Source organism: Opisthorchis viverrini, assembly GCF_000715545.1.
Source record: "Opisthorchis viverrini unplaced genomic scaffold opera_v5_272, whole genome shotgun sequence".
Taxonomy (NCBI): domain Eukaryota; kingdom Metazoa; phylum Platyhelminthes; class Trematoda; order Opisthorchiida; family Opisthorchiidae; genus Opisthorchis; species Opisthorchis viverrini.
The window spans coordinates 644193-664211 of record NW_008751930.1 but is presented as its reverse complement, the minus strand read 5'-3'; the positions used below and the strand labels follow the sequence as shown (position 1 = coordinate 664211).

The 20019-nt window shown below is 45.3% G+C and overlaps 1 protein-coding gene across 1 annotated transcript in view; it reads right to left on the bottom strand.

The window, feature by feature from the left end:
* Window positions 1-264: 264 nt before the first annotated feature.
* The window catches only part of T265_14824 (hypothetical protein), a gene marked incomplete at both ends in the record, with an annotated part of 60100 nt that continues 40345 nt past the window's right edge, over window positions 265-20019 (bottom strand). The window contains 8 exons of the mRNA XM_009175441.1: window positions 265-471; window positions 1623-1738; window positions 3357-3600; window positions 5118-5275; window positions 9813-9940; window positions 15027-15245; window positions 19120-19260; window positions 19437-19591. Coding sequence (XP_009173705.1) covers window positions 439-471; window positions 1623-1738; window positions 3357-3600; window positions 5118-5275; window positions 9813-9940; window positions 15027-15245; window positions 19120-19260; window positions 19437-19591 — 1194 coding nt within the window. The remainder of the gene's footprint in view (window positions 472-1622; window positions 1739-3356; window positions 3601-5117; window positions 5276-9812; window positions 9941-15026; window positions 15246-19119; window positions 19261-19436; window positions 19592-20019) is intronic.

Below are 20019 nucleotides of genomic sequence, written 5' to 3'. Positions count from 1 at the left end.
AGTGTGTCTTTAGGGCTGTGGCTTTTTCGGAACGGTATGAGTTTGCTCTATGAAGTGAGCACTGTCCGTTTGGTATAGTCACTGCGTTATTAAGCTTCCCTCTAGTAGTTCGGAATCGTCGTACCGGACCATCAGTTCCGACTTGTTTATTGTTGGAACCCATGTAAATTGGTTTGAACGGGAACAAGGGAACGACCTTCGGTTTAATCACCCGTCATCCATCAACCCAACTTCCAGCAAGAATGAAGATATTAAAGCCTCGAATTGGAGAATCAAATTTATTCATAGATAAAAATAACGTGTCTATCTTCGGTACAACGATGTGATATAAACGAGAAATCATGGTTACATACTTCAGGATGCAAAATTGTTTTTTGATTTGTTTGTAAATCTATCCTTGCGGTCGTCATCCAAAAGATCCTACCTGAAAGGCTTCTGTCATTGAAGTTCGATCGATACCTGATCCTCAGTCTGTAGATGAGCAGGACGGTAAAGAAAAACTGAAAGGGAGTTTGTGGCCGCAGATGTTCTCTACTGATGTAAACTACCTATAGCATGAAGACACGCCGTGTGTGCTTAGCCAACTCCGGTAGAGTGGGATACACTGAATGAATGCGTGCGCAATTTTAGCACACACAGATGCTGTCTTGAATCAGTCTTCTTTGGCCAGTAAACTATTGCCAATCTCTAAATTAAGACTTCCACATGGTCGATCATATAAACGGCAATCTAGCTGCTTCTATTTGGTTGGCGCATTTAAATCAAAAAACGGTCGTTTAAAACAACAGATTCACCAGATAAGTACATCTTCCTCTTCAATAGCGTTGAGTAGTTCGACACGACAAAATGATGCGCTACTGTCACAAGGACTATCGGTAGCTTCTCGCCTAAAAACACATTTGAACTGTACAAGCATCTAAGCGTGGAGCTCAGTACTCGCACAATGGATTTAAATTTTCGAAAGGTATGACGTGTCCCTGGTGGACTAAACCAATCTGGCAACTGAGTTCACATTACCAATCCAAACTTTTGCGTCCCATTTAAGCATCTCAGCGATGCTGGGAAATTATTCCACCAGACTTTTCTTCTAGATGTATGACTGTTTCAGTGAGCAATGAAATTTGGTGAGCTGCAAGAATATGAATGTCTATTAGGATGGTTTTTGGTTTTAGCCCGTAGTAACAAAATGCAACGTTTTGGCACGAAAAGTTTCACTTCACTCCTAAAGGTTTTGCGCTGAGAGCATTGTGCGGCTAATGGGCCCCTTCAAGGATGGAGTGAGACAGTGCTTATATCATCGTTACCGGCAAAAGTCACGTCCGCGGAGAGTATACCAGGAAACGTTACTTTCATTAGTACTAAAACAGCATTTTCGAAGTGCTTACAAACGTTCTGCATGCCTCTGGCTGTGCCAAATAATGTTGCAGGAAAAGATACCCATTATGGAGCGTCGATATTGGAGAATCGAAAAGAAAGTTTCTCTCCAACCAGCATTATGGGACCATACTTTAGAAAGACAAGCTAGGAGTTGTCCTCTTGTTCGGTTGGCTACTTGACAAGGGTGAAAAATTCAGTCAGGGTGATCTGAGGATGCGAATCGAACATGGGCAGATGCTGCTCACCGAGACAACTTTCTGATCACGCCATTGTGGTGCAAACGGAACGGATATGCGTCGATAGAACACCCGAGCCTGCCAGGCCAGCAGCTGCGATGGAACCGGGGATTTGCTGTTGAATCCTGGACCACATGATTCATCGAACGAATAGAAAAACACATCCGAATAGTAAATATTGACTATTCAACGGCAAATGATTTTATTTGACAGTCTAGAACAGTGACAGAAACTGAAACATGAATGTGATCATTTTTAAGATGTGAGAGCTGGACACGGACACTGCCAAGAAGTGGCACCTGATAGGGTTAATGGGAAATGCCAAACGTTCTGGGCTAATTGACTTTTGTAGTTGAGGTGAGATTAACATCATTTGCGCGAGAATATAATCAGAAAAAGCTTATATTCTACGTTGGAAACCGAAAAGTGGTCCAATCGAATTTTATTATACGCAGCACATGTTTAGGAGGAAAAAACTTCAGATTCGTCGAACAACCAAAGGAATAGATAAGTTTTAGGCCGGTTTTCTATCGCAACATGATCGCCACACATACGCGAATGTACATTAACCCACCTTGACATGGCTTAGCATACAAAAGAGAACTAACTGATGGCTGCAGGTGAACTGTCAGTAGAAGTGGCCACCCATTGTGTTTGACCTGCAGATTACCACCACAGATTCTGCTACGTAAAACATCGCGAGCGAAATTCCGTTGTGGAATCCAAATTTTCCGCATCATTTCCCGTACTCACAATAAGACTGACACTAATAATTGTAATACTAATTCACCGATAGCAAAACAACAGACTGTCACACGTCTGTGGAGAAAAACACTCTAGTGCAGAGTGGGAGGAAGGGGAAAGGTGCGGATTTGTTACAAACAGTTCGATATTTCTAAGAAGAACAGTCGGGAACAACAACATCAACCAAAAGGACTCAACTGAGGAAGAGGCTATCATTGAACCTGGTCCGATTTACATGAAGCCACTGGTGAGGTTTCGGATACGAAACTTCGGGTCACACGTAGGTTTGGTTAGCGCAGGCATCAAAAGTAAGGATTGGGTTCAAAAGTAGATAATAAAAGATGAAAAGATAATTGTTATGCCCTTTCGGTGCCTAGCTGCCATGCCACTAGAAGGAAGCATGCGGGCTGGGACGCGGCCAGGTTGGGGAAGGCGAGAGGCAGAGGTCGGGTTCGAACCACGGACCTTCCTCAGGTCAGCAAATCCGCGCTCTAACCACTGAACCCTGTCATTCCAAAGTCTGCAGTACCACATACACAATAGGGAGCAAAATTACCCAACAAGTCTCAGCTGTCCACATTCGTCCGTCATTCCGCCATTCGCTGGCACAGTGCAGTATCAGTGTCCACACACCGGAAAACACCGAGTGGATTGTTTACTCAGTAATGTGGATTGCCGTGCGATCACATGGAAACCACGAGAGGACACTTAAAGGAAGGCTCAGTAAACAGGGTACAAACACGTAGGTCAGCTAGACACATTCATGCTACTATGTGAGTGTCAAACGGGGCGGTCTTTGTGGCAAAGTGCATGGCAGTTGCATATGAGAAAAACGAGTGGAGACCAAAAGTACACGGGTGGATTGAGGAAATAAATCATGATTCAAACAGCCACTAACCCCCCAATTGACAAAAGGGGATCGATACGTGGGGATAGGAATAGGAAAAATACCCTACAATTTCGTCGCAATCAGCACTAATTTCGAACATCGGAACTTACGAAATATCGCACTGAAGACAAGGCCAAAGACGAGCGCCACAAAAAGGCATACTGGTGTGTAGTACAGGTAGGATATTGAGTAGACAGTTCGGGTTGCCGCTACAACGTTTGCCGCAGTTGTCACATTCATCGAGCAGTTGGCTGTTGAGAGAGGCAGCGAAGGCACCGGGGTTGGATAAACAATGGCACCTATACTAAGCCACAGTCCAACTGCGAGGCTCGCTAGAAGCGCAGCTATCCCACCCTGGAACAAAAAACAGAGGAGAGACCAGTAGCATAAGAACCATGAGACCTGATGCGATTTCAAATGCCTGCTCAGAATAGTGATGTAGGGCTTGGTTAGAAACCAACGCACGATAGATTAGTCTTAGAACGATGGCCGCAGTGTGACGATATTGCTCGCACGAACCCAGCTTATTGCGAAGACTCGCATTTTGTTTGGCTACTCATAAGTAGGCAAAAAAACCGAGTTTTTTGGTGCCTGTATGTTTACTTCAACCGTCGGTCTCGCAAGATCGGTAGATAACTGGGAAAATCAGAAGAGTTGTCGGTTTGTAGGTCACAACGACGTCACGGAAGTGCAAATACGTCACTCTGTTCTGGTGAAAGACGCGGTGTTGACTGAATCTGAGCCGTTGATGTGACTAAAAATGGCTACGGGCAAGGCGTTGTCTTCCTCTGGCTGAATTATTGTGCTCTGATTCAGAGGAATGAAAGCCCCTCAGATTATTGGCCTAATTCTTCTAACATATGAATCACATACTTTCAATATTCACCCCATTTAGTAAATTTCATGTTGTCCGATTACCAGAAAATCTGGTCTGTTGATAGCAGATGAGGTGAGAGCGAGCAGCGCAAGAGAAGCACTGGTCGAAGTTTATCAGTGAAATTTTACACAGGTGAACATGATGTGGTATTCTGCAGATGACCATGAGTTCTCCTGTCTACGGTGGTCTCAGAAACGCAAAAGTTGTATGTGTGTGTAGCCCAAACTTATGTATAGACCCAATAATGATGAGGATAAAATACCAATACTAATAATAGTAATAATAAATAATAATGTTAATAAGCGTCCAGCTATAGCACCCATTTGTTGCCTAGCTGCCATGACACCCGAGCGAATCAAGAGGACTGGGGTACTGGAAGGGTGTCTAAGCCCAAACAGAAAGAAAACTGACTCAGCCTCTCTTGCGAACTTCACTCAGCAGGAGTCCAGCATAAAACAGCAGACCATCTAGGTAGTTCAACTAGGAGGTGACATCATATTCACAGATCGGATCGGTTACAAGGCAGGCACTGTTGGGCTTCCAACGGAGTGCAAAAGAGAACCATGTGAAACGCAGGCAGAAACGCGCGGTAATCCAAAAGCACTCTGTTTGAATGTAGGTACGTTCATTTTGCGTTGTCAAGTTACGGCCTGATCAAGATAGTCCTGAAACCTCGCAAAAAGTACCGGGTTTTGAATGTCGCATGAGAGTATAATAGGTAGGCACAAAATTCATCTGTTGTTGGGTCAGGATTGGACAATCGAGTGTCATTTCTCGAATCGGTTTTCCTTCTTTTATAGCGCTCGGAAGTTTGAGTGCTACTGCACGCGAAACTGAGACTTTACCTTGCATTTCAAATCGCCAGAAGGCCGTCGTGTTAACAATCAGTAGAATATTGTAGTAAAATCTGTCTGTGAGTAATGCTTATGGAAAAAATTGACCCAGAAAAAGAAGACACCGAGGAAGGCGGGAATAACGGATAGTATGAACATACGTATTTGTTGATACATGGCACGAGGATACCCAGTGTGAAGATCGATAGGATAGGACCACCGATAGCCCCGAACAGACTGAAGGCGAACGGCAAAACATGTGAGCTCATCACTTCGAACAGGAAGGCCAGTCCAACTGTGGACAGACCTACAAGAGCAGCTGAATAGTTCAAATAAGGAGGTGAAATGAGAGTGGGATTAGTTCTCGTCAGAACCCTTCGAAAATTACATCAAGTTCAACATGTCACCTGACACTGATTACAGGGGTGATGAAAAATCCGGACTGCTCCCTACCGGTTTCATCCTTCTCGAGGCTCATCAGTACAGACTCATAAGTGCAGACTCCGATCTCCCAAGAATATCAGTTCATCGTCAGACGGTAAGTTGTGGACAACACCTATGTGCAAAGTAGCCTTGTTCTATTGGGAGACCCAGCTGAAATCTAGTTGACTCCATGTCCACATCAGGCTTATTTGAACATTCCTTTGCTCGTCCGGGCAGAACTATTCTTGTGAGTCCACACCGAAGACGGGGGGAACCACTGAGCTCAGTTTCGCCCTAATTAGACCCCATTAGCACTGCATACCCTTTGCCAGGAACGGGGCTTGAACTCCGGACATCTGATATGCGAGGCGAGAGTGTTAACACTAATCCGGCAACGCACACTTAAAAGGTAAACGAGCTCACTATTGAGGCGCTGGACAAACCAATCACATCGTTTAGTCGTGGACACCGTCGCCTGTTCAAACGTAATGATTCAGGTACATCCAGCATGCGCTGGTGGAGTGATGGAAACACACTCACCTCACACGTCAGATGTTCGGAGTTCAACTGATGACACGACCAAGGATGTGCATTGCTGATTAGCTCTAAGGAGGATGAAACTGGATCTCCGTGGTTCAGTCATTTGGTGTGGACTCGGTAGCAAAATCGCTCCAGGACAGAAGAGATTAAGGAGAGATCCTGAGACATTCCGAACCGATTTACAGTTAAACAAACAAATCACTCTATTTTCGAAAAAGGTTTGGTGACACTCGGTAGATTTATTTCTGGGCAACATTTCGCTTTTGACACAAAAGCTTCGTCAGGCCAAGTGACTAGGTTCCGAGGTTGGCCGAGATTTAAGGCGGTAGGAGAACCAATAAGCTAAGTCAAGCTAAATCTCTGTTGGGTGTCGGCCGAGGGATTTCAGTGTGTTAGAGTGGTTGAACAAGTGTTGGGTCGATGCGGGAACCCACATGTGTTTGGGTCCAGCCTAGGGTCTAGTGCTTCTGGCTCGGTTCATTTGAAGGTTCCTCTTGAACTTCGTTTGAACTTTCTGTCAGTCTGTGTGGGTGAGCTAGTGCTAAGAAAGTTGCGTGTAAGAGGGATGCTGTGACCTTTGGTCGGTTAGGGTTGAGTCTTTGACCGGCGTTTGGTATTCTTCTGCATTCCTTGGTGGTTTGTTAATCCTTCTTTTATGCTCACCGATTCTGGTGTGCAATTCCCTGGCAGTTTGTCCTATATAAACCTTAGCGCAATCGTTGCAGTTAATTTTGTACACACAGTCCCTAGTCCTTTCAGCCTGCAGGGGATCTTTCAATTGCACCAAAACTGAGCGTAGCGTTTTTCCCTTCTGAAAAGCTACTCGAATGTTGGCTAAGTTCAACAATCTTCGAATAACCTGATGAGACAATGCTGGCGTACACGGACTTTGGTGTGTTGATGAATAGCCTAAGACAGTTCCTGTGTCTGTTCGTTTCTGGTAGATAGTCGTTTTCAATTTTCCACCAACCCTATGTGTTATACAGTCCAGAGAAGTTAATATGCCCGAGGTGGACTCTATTTCCATGCTAAACTTAATGTGTGGGTTTAAACTATTGGGATAATCGTGGAAGCTGTTCACGTTATCTCGTTTGATTACAACAACGGTGTAGACAACATAACGCCAAAAAACTTTGCGTGCACAATCATATCCAGCCAAGGCTATTTGTTCGAAGTCCTCCATGTAAATATTGGCTGAAACTTGGGATATTGGAGATCCCATTTCAAGGCCTTGTTCTTGTGAGTAAACAGTTGTGTCAAAAACAAACTTATTAAGATTCAAACACACTCTTATGCCCTCAACTATTTCATCCACTGAGAGCTGTGTCCGTTCCCCAAGTGTCTGTCTGCCAGTACCTCCAGTTACCTCCAGAGCATCTGCCCTAGGGATGTTTGTGTACATTGAAATTACGTCAAAACTCACGAGGACTTCGTCCATCTCCAAAGGATAGATATGGAATGCAATTGGTGCAGCGCCTTCCGTGGAGCATATCGTGGACGACAGGTTCTACCTTACTTCAGCTTAGCCTCACATTAATACCGACCGATTTCGCAATCTGTGTTTACCGCTGCACCTGAGTAATTTGGTGTTCCAATACAACCTACAGATAATTGGAAATTGGGTGATTTCGAGTGCTACAAAGGACAAAACCTGTAGTGACCTGTCCACAGTTCCCACCCACCTCATGTCAGTCTGTGTTTGAAAGGCGACGGGTCTTGTACAGCTCTTTCAGTATTGTCGGGAATAATCAGATGTGCGTAGCGCACAGGAGAGCTTGAAAACAGACGGGGCCATCCTCCAACGACAGACATTAGGCGATCTATTGTGAAATGGCATCCACAGTGCTACATTGCCTAATCTTAGGGGAAGTCACACAAATGTCACACGCTGAAGGCGTGTTCTCATCAAGGAGTATTCCCACAACAATCCATTCACTATTGTTTGATGCGCAGGAATGTTGGTTTCCAAAATACCCCAATCAGTCGCCAAACGCAGCAGTGATTTAGTACTCAGTAATGAATGGCGCAATGAAACATTCCGTTTTGAGAAATGTCACACTCGGTAGGCACATTCCACGGCGAGTAAGATAGATTCTATACCGGGTCTCTGACTGCACAACAGCTTTTTACCACAGAATCTTTTCAATGCACAAGTTAATTGCATGATTTTGATCATTTTGAGTCAGACCAATGGTAATACGGATGCAAAGGTGTGAAGAATGTTGTCCACAAGGAGTTGGCTGCACAAAAATCGATATTTGACAATCAGACGACCTTGAAAAGCACATAGCTGGTGAGAATTAAACGTATCCATTTGCTGAATTAATTATCTATCACGCTTCACCTAATCGTCATTGTTACTGACGCTGCTTCACTACGTCTCAAATTATCCAAACTTTGAAAACAAAACGAAAGACTCAGTTGAGTCTCTCGTGAAAGCAAGCTGATTCGCAAATGAGTGTATTTCTAGAAAACAGTCCAATTAGGGTTCAAGGAGAACATAATGTTGACGGAAACTCGGGGGCTGCGCCTATCTGATGAGCCCCAAGAAGGGCGAAACCGGTCGTGGGCTGTCGAAGAGTTTTCAGCAATCTTGTTAGTAGTAGTTTCGTTTATGAAAACCATGAAAACTTTCGAAAAGTGAGTAGGTTACATTCAATCGTGTCAAGTGACTGGTCACCTGCCTCGACAGCGTACAGGTATGCAATAAACAACAGTTGTCAATGGAATACTCAACATGAGCGTTTTTGCATAAAATTTCGGATTCTACCTCACAGAATGCGAGACTAGGAACCCCGCAGTTCTTCACGCAATCGTTTTGACTCCTCGTTTAGGCATGACTCTGTATGAAAAGTTGTATTTGTGTGACATAATGTGAAAGCAAACGATAAGCCGGTTTCTACTGATCCATAGAGTCAGTCGAATGTATCCCAAAAAGACCACGTTCAAACAGACTTCCGTTTCAAAAGTCCAGGTAAGTATTTATTCGTCGCAGTTAATAAGTGATTGATAATTGGTAGCAAGTTTTATTCCCCTTCTTATGGCAGTCATGCACTTGTGTGAGTGAATTTCAGTTGAGGAGGGAGAGAGGGAACGAGACAAAACGCTTCTGATATCAAGAAAGTACCAGAAGGCTCAGAAGGACGGATTCCCTTTCAAGTAGTCCAGACCGTCACGAAGAAAAGACTTAAAATTGTCGGGTGGGCGGGTGTCAATACGAAATCCGCACTCTCGTCTCTCATAGCAGGTTGGTCAACAGTTAGAGCTTCAACCAACACGTGTGTGGTAGCTTGTTTTATAAAAATTGCGATGCACTTGTATCTCCCACCAAACACCACTGCCCTGTGGTCAGGCTTCTGTGTCAAAGACTTCGGTTGAGGACCTTAAACGTCGTCTTGTTCAGGTATGGGGGGCCCTGGGTGCATCCCGGCCCACGTACCACCATGAATACGGCAGGGATTCATCAGTGTTGAACACTGATGCTATGCTCTCGATGGCCATGATAATAAAGTCGACCTGTCCGCTGAGCTTGGCAACTGACTTCTAAACGTTTTACCCCCCCCCCCTCCAGATCGTTCATTGATGCTTTCACCTCGCTTGGTGGCCACCTTTGCAAGCTAACTGCCAAGCTCGGCGAGCAAATCAACAGTCACCTGATCAACCAGAGAAGAACATAATTGTTGGACATTTCTAGCAAAACCTTAGATAGCACACGAATCAGATTCGTGAAATGGTGGATATGTTTCTGGTTTCGAGAAAATCAATAAATGAACAATCACGGATTGGAGAAAATGGCAAACAGATTCAGCAGAAGCGACAGGGATACGGAGGGTACCTTTTACATCCCCCCAATCGGAAATTTCATGGTAAATGCAAATGGGAGAAAAACTCACAGAATAATGTGGCCAGGAGCGTTCGTGATTTCGGCTTTACATCCTTGCCGGATATAAAATAGAAAAGAGGTCGGAAGATATCCTCCAAAATCACAGTAGCCAGGCTGTTCACACCGGAAGAAACAGTGCTGTGAAAGAAAGGGGAATCGATTGTGAAACCTATTCGCCCTAAAGGGCAGTGAAGCATCGGTGTTGAACACTGATGTCATGCTGTCACTGATGATGATGATGATGATGACGATGAATGGACTTAATCCACCCGAATACTACTCAAATGGTCGAAGCTAGTTAGCAGTGGATTTCTCTACGGGTTAGCGTGAAACCAATGGGTTAAATGTGAGCTCGATACAGATCTAACCTCCGTTCACTTGTCAGATGCTTTCTGTTCACATAGAGGAAAACAGTGGATTTGCGGCTGGACAGTTTTCTTTATCGTATAACCTGTTCAGGTAGTCCCGATTACTCAGCGAATACGTAGTTATCCACTAACTTTTGTCACATATGTCGGTGATAAACCAATTTTTATTGGATGGATGTGAATTCCAGCGACATGTCTCTTCTGTCTGCCAACCAAGGTGACTGTCGCGCTAAGATGCTCCGTTTGTTTAACGATGAATGGTTACCGTAAAGCCTCGGTGTAGTGATGTAGTTGGCTTTCAAATGACTCTGAGTTGAAGTCACAGAGGCCGGATGTCCACTTAGACAGTATTAGATTTGGTGCGTGCGCGGAGAATTCCACAAAACCTTTACAAGGAAGTATCGACGGCGGTTTTGTCGGCTGTGACAGTGGCCTAACTGTAGGCCATGCCTAGATGTTCGGCAGTTAGAGCAATCGGTATCCAGCACAGTTCTAACCGTAGTTTTTACACACGTTGCGGAGTAGAGTTGATGAACTTGGGCGTTCGTTGTGCCCGAGGTAATACGTTTGTGGCTCGCATCTGCGCTTGATGAAATGAGGCATGATCCCTCAGGTGAAAAATACTTGCAACCGCTTGAGTAGTCATCGTTTTCGAAAAGGTTTGGTGACAATCGTTAGATTTATTGCTGGGCAACGCTTAGCTTTTGACACACGGCTGAAAGGACTAGGGACTGCGTGCACAAAACGAACTGCAACGATTGCACTAAAGTTTGTACAGGACAAACTGCCAGCACACCAGAACTGGTGAGCATAAAAGAAGGATAAACAAACCACCAAGAAATGTAGAAGAATACCAAACGCTGGTCAAAGACTCAACGATGGCGGCACATGCCTTGTACATGGGACATAGAATAGATCTGGAGAATGTGAGAATTTTAAGACGGGGAGTGCGATTCACACCACAGAGGTTGAGAGCCGAGGCGGTGGAAATTGAGGGTGTAGAACTGGCGAGCGTATGGAAAGCGGTCTTAGATAAGCCGAGTTGACACGTGACTGTGTGGTTGTCAATCCACTTAGGATCATTAGCAAAAACGGTGGGGTGGGGGTGGAAATCCCAACCCGACCAAAAGTCACAGCATCCCTCTTACACAACTGTCTTAAAACTAGCTCACCCACACAGACGGACAGGAGGTTCAAACGACGTTCAAGAGGGGTCATCAAATGACCGAACCGGAAGAACTAGACCCTAGACTGGACCAAAACACATGTGGGTTCCCCCATCGACCCAACACTTTTTGACCCACCCTAACACAAAAATCCCTCGGCCGACACCCAACAGATATTTAGCTTGGCTTAGCAGGTTGGTTCCACTTTCGCCTTGAACCTCGACCAACCTCGGAACCTAGCCACTTGACCTGACCAAGCTTTTGTGTCAAAAGCGAAACGTCGCCCAGCAATAAATCTGCCGATGGTCACCAAACTTTTTCGAAAACAAAAAATGATCCCGTTGAGTCAAGCTCCCAACGGTTAGACACCGTCCCTGAATATGTACAGAAATGGCCCTCCAAAAGGCTCTCTCTCTGTAATTGCCTTGAAATACTGGCAGGTTTTGTATCATACAGCATGACTGAGCGGAGAGAGAGTAGTTTGACGTTAATTGGCAGTTGTGCTGTTGCATGGCGGATTCGACCTCGAGGCTGCCTGGATCTCCACAGGACTGCATCGTCCAGCAGCGTCGGAAAACATTGTAGAAGATGATATCATCAATGAATAACAGGTGGCATAAATCTGGGTCTTGAATTTCGCTCAATGCGGCTCGGCGAGCATCGGAAGTGGTTCTCCTCGCACACACAGTAATCGTCGGGCTGTAGCACCCTTTCGGTGCCTAGCTGCCGTGCCACCAGAAGGATGCACGAGGGCTGGGATACTGCCAGGTTGCCCAGGCCTAGACAGCGGACACCGAGAGGCAGAAGTCGGGTTCGAATCACGGACTTTCCGGTCAGTGGGCTCGTGCTCTAACCACTTGGTCCATCTCGCGCTCGCACCCACAGCTATTGCTGGATCATCAAAGGGGTTGCGGGATCAATTCAGCAGCTGGGGTTTTGTTGCACTTCGTCAAGGGCCTTCTAGTCGTATAGCCATCTGATGTTCATCTCAATCCCTGTATCCAGATCAGCTTTAACTAGGGCATTTTGGCTGCACGTGAACCCATGTTACTCTACCCTGGTTCCCATAAACCAACCATATATGTATCAACAGAAATCTGGGTTGGGTTTTCGGTACCTAAACCCACCTTGGTCAGGCCGAAAACTTTGAAATTATCAGGTCATCCATAAGGATCGATGGCTTATAAAAAAAAGGCATCTGACTATTCCAAGATTAACTTCAACTGTGGGGAAAAATTTCCAAATATTCTCATACTATCAACAAACTGTCAGTAGTTCAATAGTAGCGTGAATCTTTGATCTGAGTAGTTGTCTTTTGAACAGCGAATCACACACTTTGCAACGTGATGTGAAGGAAAAATGAGCTGCCCTATAGCCCAACTCAGGGTGAGATCAGCGGTGAACCAACTGTTCGTAGCCCAACGGTCTAGTCTCCATATCCTAATCGGGAGATCACGGGTTCGAATTTCGATGTCACAGTAGTTTGATGATTATGTGAAATGACCAACTACTGTTCAGACCGAAAATTCTTACTTGAACAGCGAGAATACTCAGGTATGGCGCCCCAGAAATACGGATGGTTGACCGCATCTCATCGGGTGTGGGCTACAGAACAAACGATACAGAAGTATCATTGGGATATCGAAAGGAAGTCAGCCGCCAAGGGGGCGCCAACGATAAGGCTAGTTCCTTATATCCACGCCGATTCGGTTGCCATCTTCTTTGGATAACCAGAGAATCACTGAAAGGAGGAACTTTACCGTCTGTGGTTCCGTAAACGACGTAAAACGCAGCTGCCAGATCGACACTAAATAAAGGACAACTGACTCCATTTTTACACCGATTTGTCCAAGAGTTTTCAGAAGCCTCATGCTCAGTGTGTCACGTGCGGACATAAATGAAACCGCTATCGATCATGCGCTTGCCTCTCGATTCGAATTTGTTTTTGGACGGCTGCGTGAAGCTTTTTTTCCTGGGTGAAAGTGAACCTCAAAGAAACAAGGTGTTAAAATCTCCCCCATTTGACTTGTGACCTATAACAAGTGTATCAGTCAACGGACGCGCCTGTCAGCTTTGCCATACCTGATCGGTCTGTGTATAAATTTCCAAGAGATTGAGAAGGAAGGCTCAGGTAGTACATAAGGTTGACGGAAACTCGAGGACTACGCCCGCGTGATGAGCCCCAAGAAGGGCGAAACCGGTTGTGGGCTGTCGACGAATTCTCAGCTCACATGCGAGCAGTTTCCTTTAGGAAAGGAAGACTCAAATGTTGCGTGGAAAGCGACCAACTATGACGCAATTCGGCAAGCCTACTAATAACAATACTAATTGAAGATTAGGTCTGGCAAGTAGTGCATGTGCCCCTCACAGCTCAGCGAAGCTTCAGATACAACGACGTGCGTTGGCTACCAATGATTTCATCTTGAATGTTGATGGAACGTTAGTATCCAAGCTGTCTAGTTGAGCAAAAACCAACTGCCAATCATGCTAAGCTGAGATTCCCTCACGTTTGAACAAGCACTTCTTTTGATCTACTGCTAGCCGTACGGATAACCTTGACCAATTAATCACCAAACTGTGGAGTTGAACTTCCAAGTATGTCGGCATATTTCACGTCGCCGGGAATTCCTATTGGAAGTGACAATGTTCTCGAAAATTCGGTCTTTTCTGCATTAAGTTTCACTCGTGAGTCATCATTATCGGAGAGGTGACATCTGGTTTGTCTTTATTAGGGGTAATCAGCACTGCGTTTGCTTGGCTTGAATTCCCTTGAACAATTAGTTCTTTATGAGAAAGACTCCAAATGTCTAACCCACTGTAGAAACACATTAGAGTCCCCTGCGTTCTGAGACGCATGTAGACTCTGAAAGATTTTCCACGAGGTGAACCACAAATTCTCCTCTCATTCCTAAGATTATCGATCCAGAATAAACGGAAGCGTTTCCCTGACCAACGAGTGAGGCTGAGTTTTTGGTTTTTGAATCCTCAGGAGATAGATACTACTTAAAACGCGCCACAACGAAACGTGTGATCCCAGCCTTCTCAAGGAAGCTCCCTCAAAGAATGTCTGAATGTCATGGAATCATCAAACATTCCAGTCGGCACAATGATGACAAGGTGGTTTAAGACAGATTTATCAACACAAAGGGGTTTTAAATCGTATTTGAGTGTTTAATGATGAGTGCTGGAATGTTTGTGGGCTGTTTCCAAGCGAAATGTACTTTAGAACCCCAGAAATGTGCTCAAGAAATCCCAGTTATTCCCATCTATGTGACAAGTGACTCACATCATTATGAAACGGAATGTGTATTCACTTGGCGGAATACACTCAGTTGCGAAAAAATCTGCTTTTGTGAGAGACTCACCTACAGCCCAAATGAACCTCTCGTTTATGATGTTTCCAGAGGCAACTGAATGTGCTGCACCAGGCAACTTCATGTTTCACCCGCTACGATATTCGAGATATCGTGGTACATGTATAGACATAATACACTACTCATAATGTTGCTGAAAATTCTTCGAAAATCTAGACCAGTTTTGTCCTTCTACGGGCTCATCATAAACCATATATCGTCTTTGTTCAGTGAAAAGCGTTCCAAATGTATCAAGAGAGCCACACTTTCGAAATTCTACCCACTATTGCATAGCAGAAGCAGAAAAGTGGCGATGTGTCGTTTCCCAGTGACTTACCTTAGGGCTGCAGCAAATATAATGGACAGGAAGAGGCCACGTATCACAGGAATTCCATCAAACAGAACCATGACCAAGTAGGGCAACAACTGATCCGCTTTCTTCACCAGTTTCGCACCGATCGGGTCACAGTCGATAAAGTAGGCATAGGCTACCAGGCCAGCGGCGAGTTGGACCACCAGGAATATCGAATTCATTGGTATGTTCAGAAGGATTGCTCTGCAGGAGGAAGGAGGGAGCACCAGCCAACTCGAGAGAGCATCAGCATACCACACAGATATGAACATAATCGCTTATCCGTACGGGTACATAACCTGAGGTCGACAGAGCTTAGTGGTTAAACAGTGAACCTGCTGACCGAAAGGTCCGTGGTTCGAACCCAACCCCAGGGTTACTGAATTGCTCCAGTTCTCCAGCTGCTACAAGCTCCCACACTCTGGGAGACGCCATAAAGTCGTATACAATTGAATAGACAAACACTGCTCCAGATTCCGGAGTTCCGATTGTACTCATTTCTCTGGTCTCATCATGTGTGACAGAAGCATGGTGAGAATCCTAGGTTAAGCGAGCGACAGTGACTTATGAGCGCCTGTGTTTGAGTCACGTCGATCTCGGACCTTTTGATCGACATCCCATGTGACTGTCCTCTTGGTGTCCAGTTGCTTACTGGAGCTACAATGGAAGTTGGGTGCTGACGCTCGAAGAGAAGTACACAGCGTGTCAGACGGTTGCGTGTATATTTTTTGGTCAGGATTGACCCACAGAGGGGGAGTGTTGTGTCTTTTTGAACGGTCGGGCAACTCTGTCAGTCCTTGGCTTCCCGCTCCGCCCACTATGGTACATCAGACAGCCCTTTATGGAGACAAAGGAAGATTATTACAACTGCATTTGTAGAGTAATCACAGAAAGTTCCAGGAGGTGGTACTAGAATCTCCGTGGGGAGGCGAGAAGTGTCGAGCTGCAGATTGGCTGGCATTCTGACCAATCAGGGCATGCCTTCGTTTGGTCCGTAGCCCGCACGTGACACATTCTTCCAATTGATGTGATGTTGGGTTATTAAGAACAAGGAAGGAACGTTTCTTACCACCTACGTTGTGCTTAGGAATACGCCCCTACTATTGGAACTCTGAAGAAGCTTATCATAATTTTCAAATTTATTCTTTCCGTATTCGAGCCTCAGCTGTGCTAAACCCGCCGTTCATCTCACGTAGGATTGCACACAACTTGGGTGCAAAATGAATGCACAAAAGGTTTCTATTCTGAGCAACTAACGCAGTTCAATTGCGTTTTTGAATACTTACTAACTAGACTACTACATATGACATCTAAGAGCAGACATGCTTCACAGTAGAAGGAAATAAATAAACCGCTTAGTCTCATCCACCTGTTGGTGCCCACCAAATGACTTATTCGCTTCCGCCAACCCACTACTGACAGACAAATCGACAAACTCTCCATGTAGTGACTCAATTTAAACAAAATGCTTATGCGGTTGTCCTCAGCTTTCTCCGGAGGTGCTTATACATACGGATTTGGAAAGATTGGGGGAGATCCCTATAGATTATACTGAATATACAGTTGTACCATTCTTCTGGTCCTTGTTGGTAGACCAAAGAAACCCCACGTGAGTTCTTCAAAAGGACTCCATCTTGCGACCTCCTGCATTAGATATGATAGCCCTACTGATAAAGCCATCGCAGACGTTACACCACGATGCGCATTTGAGTTGGAGTTCAAATTGATTTGGCACTCATCCCGTGAGCGGCAGGTCGCGGGTTCGAGTCCCGTCCAAAGACTCTTTTTTGACTAGGAGCTATTACATCAACACATTGTATGAGCACTCTATCCGACTTCGTCTAATCCCTCTGTGATGAAGCAGCGGTCCTGCAGGTCGAACTCAGTCTTTTGGGGTTCAGACCCTCCGGGGGCGTGACGGACCATCCCAACGTCGCCTAATCCCCCTGTGATGGTGCAGCGGTCCTGCGGGTCAAACCCAGTCTTTTAAGGTTCAAATCCTCCGGGGGCGAGATAGCTCAGTGGTTATAGGGCGAGTTTACTGACCGGAAGGTCCGTGGTTCGAACCCGACCTACACTACTGGACTTCTCCTGTCTACGCTTCAGGTGGCACGGCAGCTGGGCACCGAAAGGGTGTTATGGCTGAACGATTATCTGTATTTATTTAGCTTTTTATCAAACCCTCCGGAGTGCAGCCTGAAGAACAGCAGAGCTCTAATGACGCCATCAGGTTCGTAAACCCCAATGTTTTCAGCAACCAGTGGTCGATCATGACCGAAAGCGCATTAACCAGAACACTTTGGACTCCAGATTTCGGTGCTGTCCAATGTGATGTTCAGTCGCTTCAGGGGATCAAACCAATATGTCCTAGTCCCGATGCGTCTCGGTTTGGTTCAGTTCAAATCTGGTCACAAATTGCGGCCAACGATTGAAGATTGCGATTATGTAACCATTTTGAGTCTAAAAAATTTGGAAGTGCTACGATTCCGGGCGTGAATCCCACCACCAACAAGTGAAGACACTCTTTATGTGACAAGGAACCCGGAAATTGGGGGCGGTCCCGGACAATTTGGAGACAGAAAGGTCTAGAACCTTAACTTCTGCTGTTCAGAAAAATCAAAAACTCTAGTGGAAGGAATTACTTGCATTTGTGGACGGATCGGGCAGTCACTTCGTACGGTCTTTTTTTAAGTGTGCACTTCCTTTTTCCTACGGAATGGTAAGACTGATGGATATCACATTTTTAGTTTAGCACGCTACGCGACACTAAACATCTTGTACCACTGTGGCAGAAGCAAGTTTTGACTTATTCGTAATGCACTGCGCCTACCTGATGAGCCCTAAGAAGGACGAAACCGGTTGTGGGCTGTCGAAGGATTCTCAGCAACCTTATGAGTAGTGCATTACAAAAATATATATGTATCCCGATATCTCGAATATCATAGTGACTGAAACATGAAGCGGCCTGGTGCAGCACATTCAGTTACCTGGAAACTTCCCAAACGAGAGATTCAGCTGGGTTCCGGGTGAGTCTCTCGCAAAACCAAATTAGTTTGCAAAAGGAACGTATTCGCTTAAATTGACTGAGTGAACCGATAGACTGAACTCTGGAATGATTTAAACTGCTAGTAGACTCAGAGTTACTAGTTATGCAGAAAGATTTATATCCACCTGAAAGTTCTATCCTTCACGAGTATTGCGAAAAGCAAGTCTGCTCGAGTTCACCCTTTAAAGATGATCTGTTGGCAGAGTTAATCGTCGCCTATTTCATTCCCAAAGATGCACCTTTGCAGCTGCAACTTTATGTTTACAAAGTATTATACAATCTACTCGAGCGTCACAGTCAAGATATCAGTTCTCTTCCAACAGAATGTGTTTGTTTCGTCCTCCCCTTGCTGTGGACTAGATGGGGCCCACAAAATAGCAAACTGGGAAGAGAATACGTGAATATTTGTTGCCGTAACACGATTGAACTCAAGGCTTGGTCAAATGCTACATTTTGGCACACATAGTTGACATCACTCACGAGATCAGTTCAAGCGATGTTTTCACGTCATCTGTAAAGCACTTCATACATCGCGAGTATCGATCTAACGGCGCCTGACTTGACTGCACCTGAGACAGTCGCAATACGATAATGAAAACTTGTACTAGGCTGTCAAAAAACCGTCCGCGCTAACTATAGGTCTGTCTTCTAATTGTCGTGCAATTTGCTTTCAAGTGGAACATAAGGTTGACGGAAACTCGGGGACTGTGTCTACCTGATGAGCCTCGAGAAGGGCAAAACCGGTCGTGGGTTATCGAAGAGTTTCCAGCGACCTTGTGGGTAGTTCCATTTATGAACGTTATGAGTAGTTTCCTACGTTTAGGGATGGCAGGGTGCGCGTGGGAATAGGTGGGTGAATGAATGTGTGAAAGTGAGTGAATGAATGTTGCTCACCGAGTGAGTGTGTGTGTGTGTGTGTGAGGAGGAGGAACATGGTGCAAACATTTTGAGGTGTCTATATTTCCAAGTGCCCAATCCGACAGTCTGGAAAGCAAACAGCAATCTAAATTTAGTTGTATGACAAAAGCTCACCTTCGGGCAGTTCTCATGTCCTTGCATGATAAGTACCTTTGTATTTGCGTCTGATTACCTCCGTATATGCTGAGCACCATGCCAGCTCCACCGAAAGCCAAGATCCATACGGAATGTCGCCGCAAAGGATCTGGACTGAAGCTGTGGAGGAAAATATTCAAATGGGAACGGGGGTTATGAAAAATCCATCTTTGGAACCGAAGATCTAAATTTAACGAACTCATTGTCTCCACAACAAGTGTGGACCTAAACTATGTGCACAAGATTTGTTCAGGAGGAAAATTCGTCTGCAAACCGTGTCTAGGGTGAGAACTGACCTGAAAGACTGAAGACGCTTTCCCTCCAAAGCGATATTCCAGACAACTTGTGGACCGCCAACTTTAACGATACCCATGATCACGATAAGTAGAAGTCCGAATGTGAGTACAAGCAGCTGTAATACGTCCGTCCAAACGACCGCTCGAATACCTCCCTAAATGAAGTAAAAGGCCCAATATAATAGCAGTAAAGCGCGCGAGTGTGAAATTTAAAAAATTCTATTCGGTCAACAGATGGCGAGTGGAGTAACCTGAATATGTGTGAAACTAGTCACTTGGGGAAAGTTGAATCACCCATTGAGAATAACCGATTGTATAAATCAACACAGCGACCTCCGAGATGGTACGAAATAGGCCTGTATGGATCTATTAGGGCGAACTCGTGAGCGCAGTGGATTGACATGGATAGAAGATGCTCTGTTTGGTTGCACCCCCTTCCCACTTTCCGACCGACCTCGGGGTTCGAACAGCAAGGTATTGAAACTTGGGCGTTTTGTGACCGCACGTGGAATGGCTCTTGAAATGACTTCGGAATGGATTTTAATGTAAAGCAGTGATGATAGTCAAACGAACGGGGAATTTC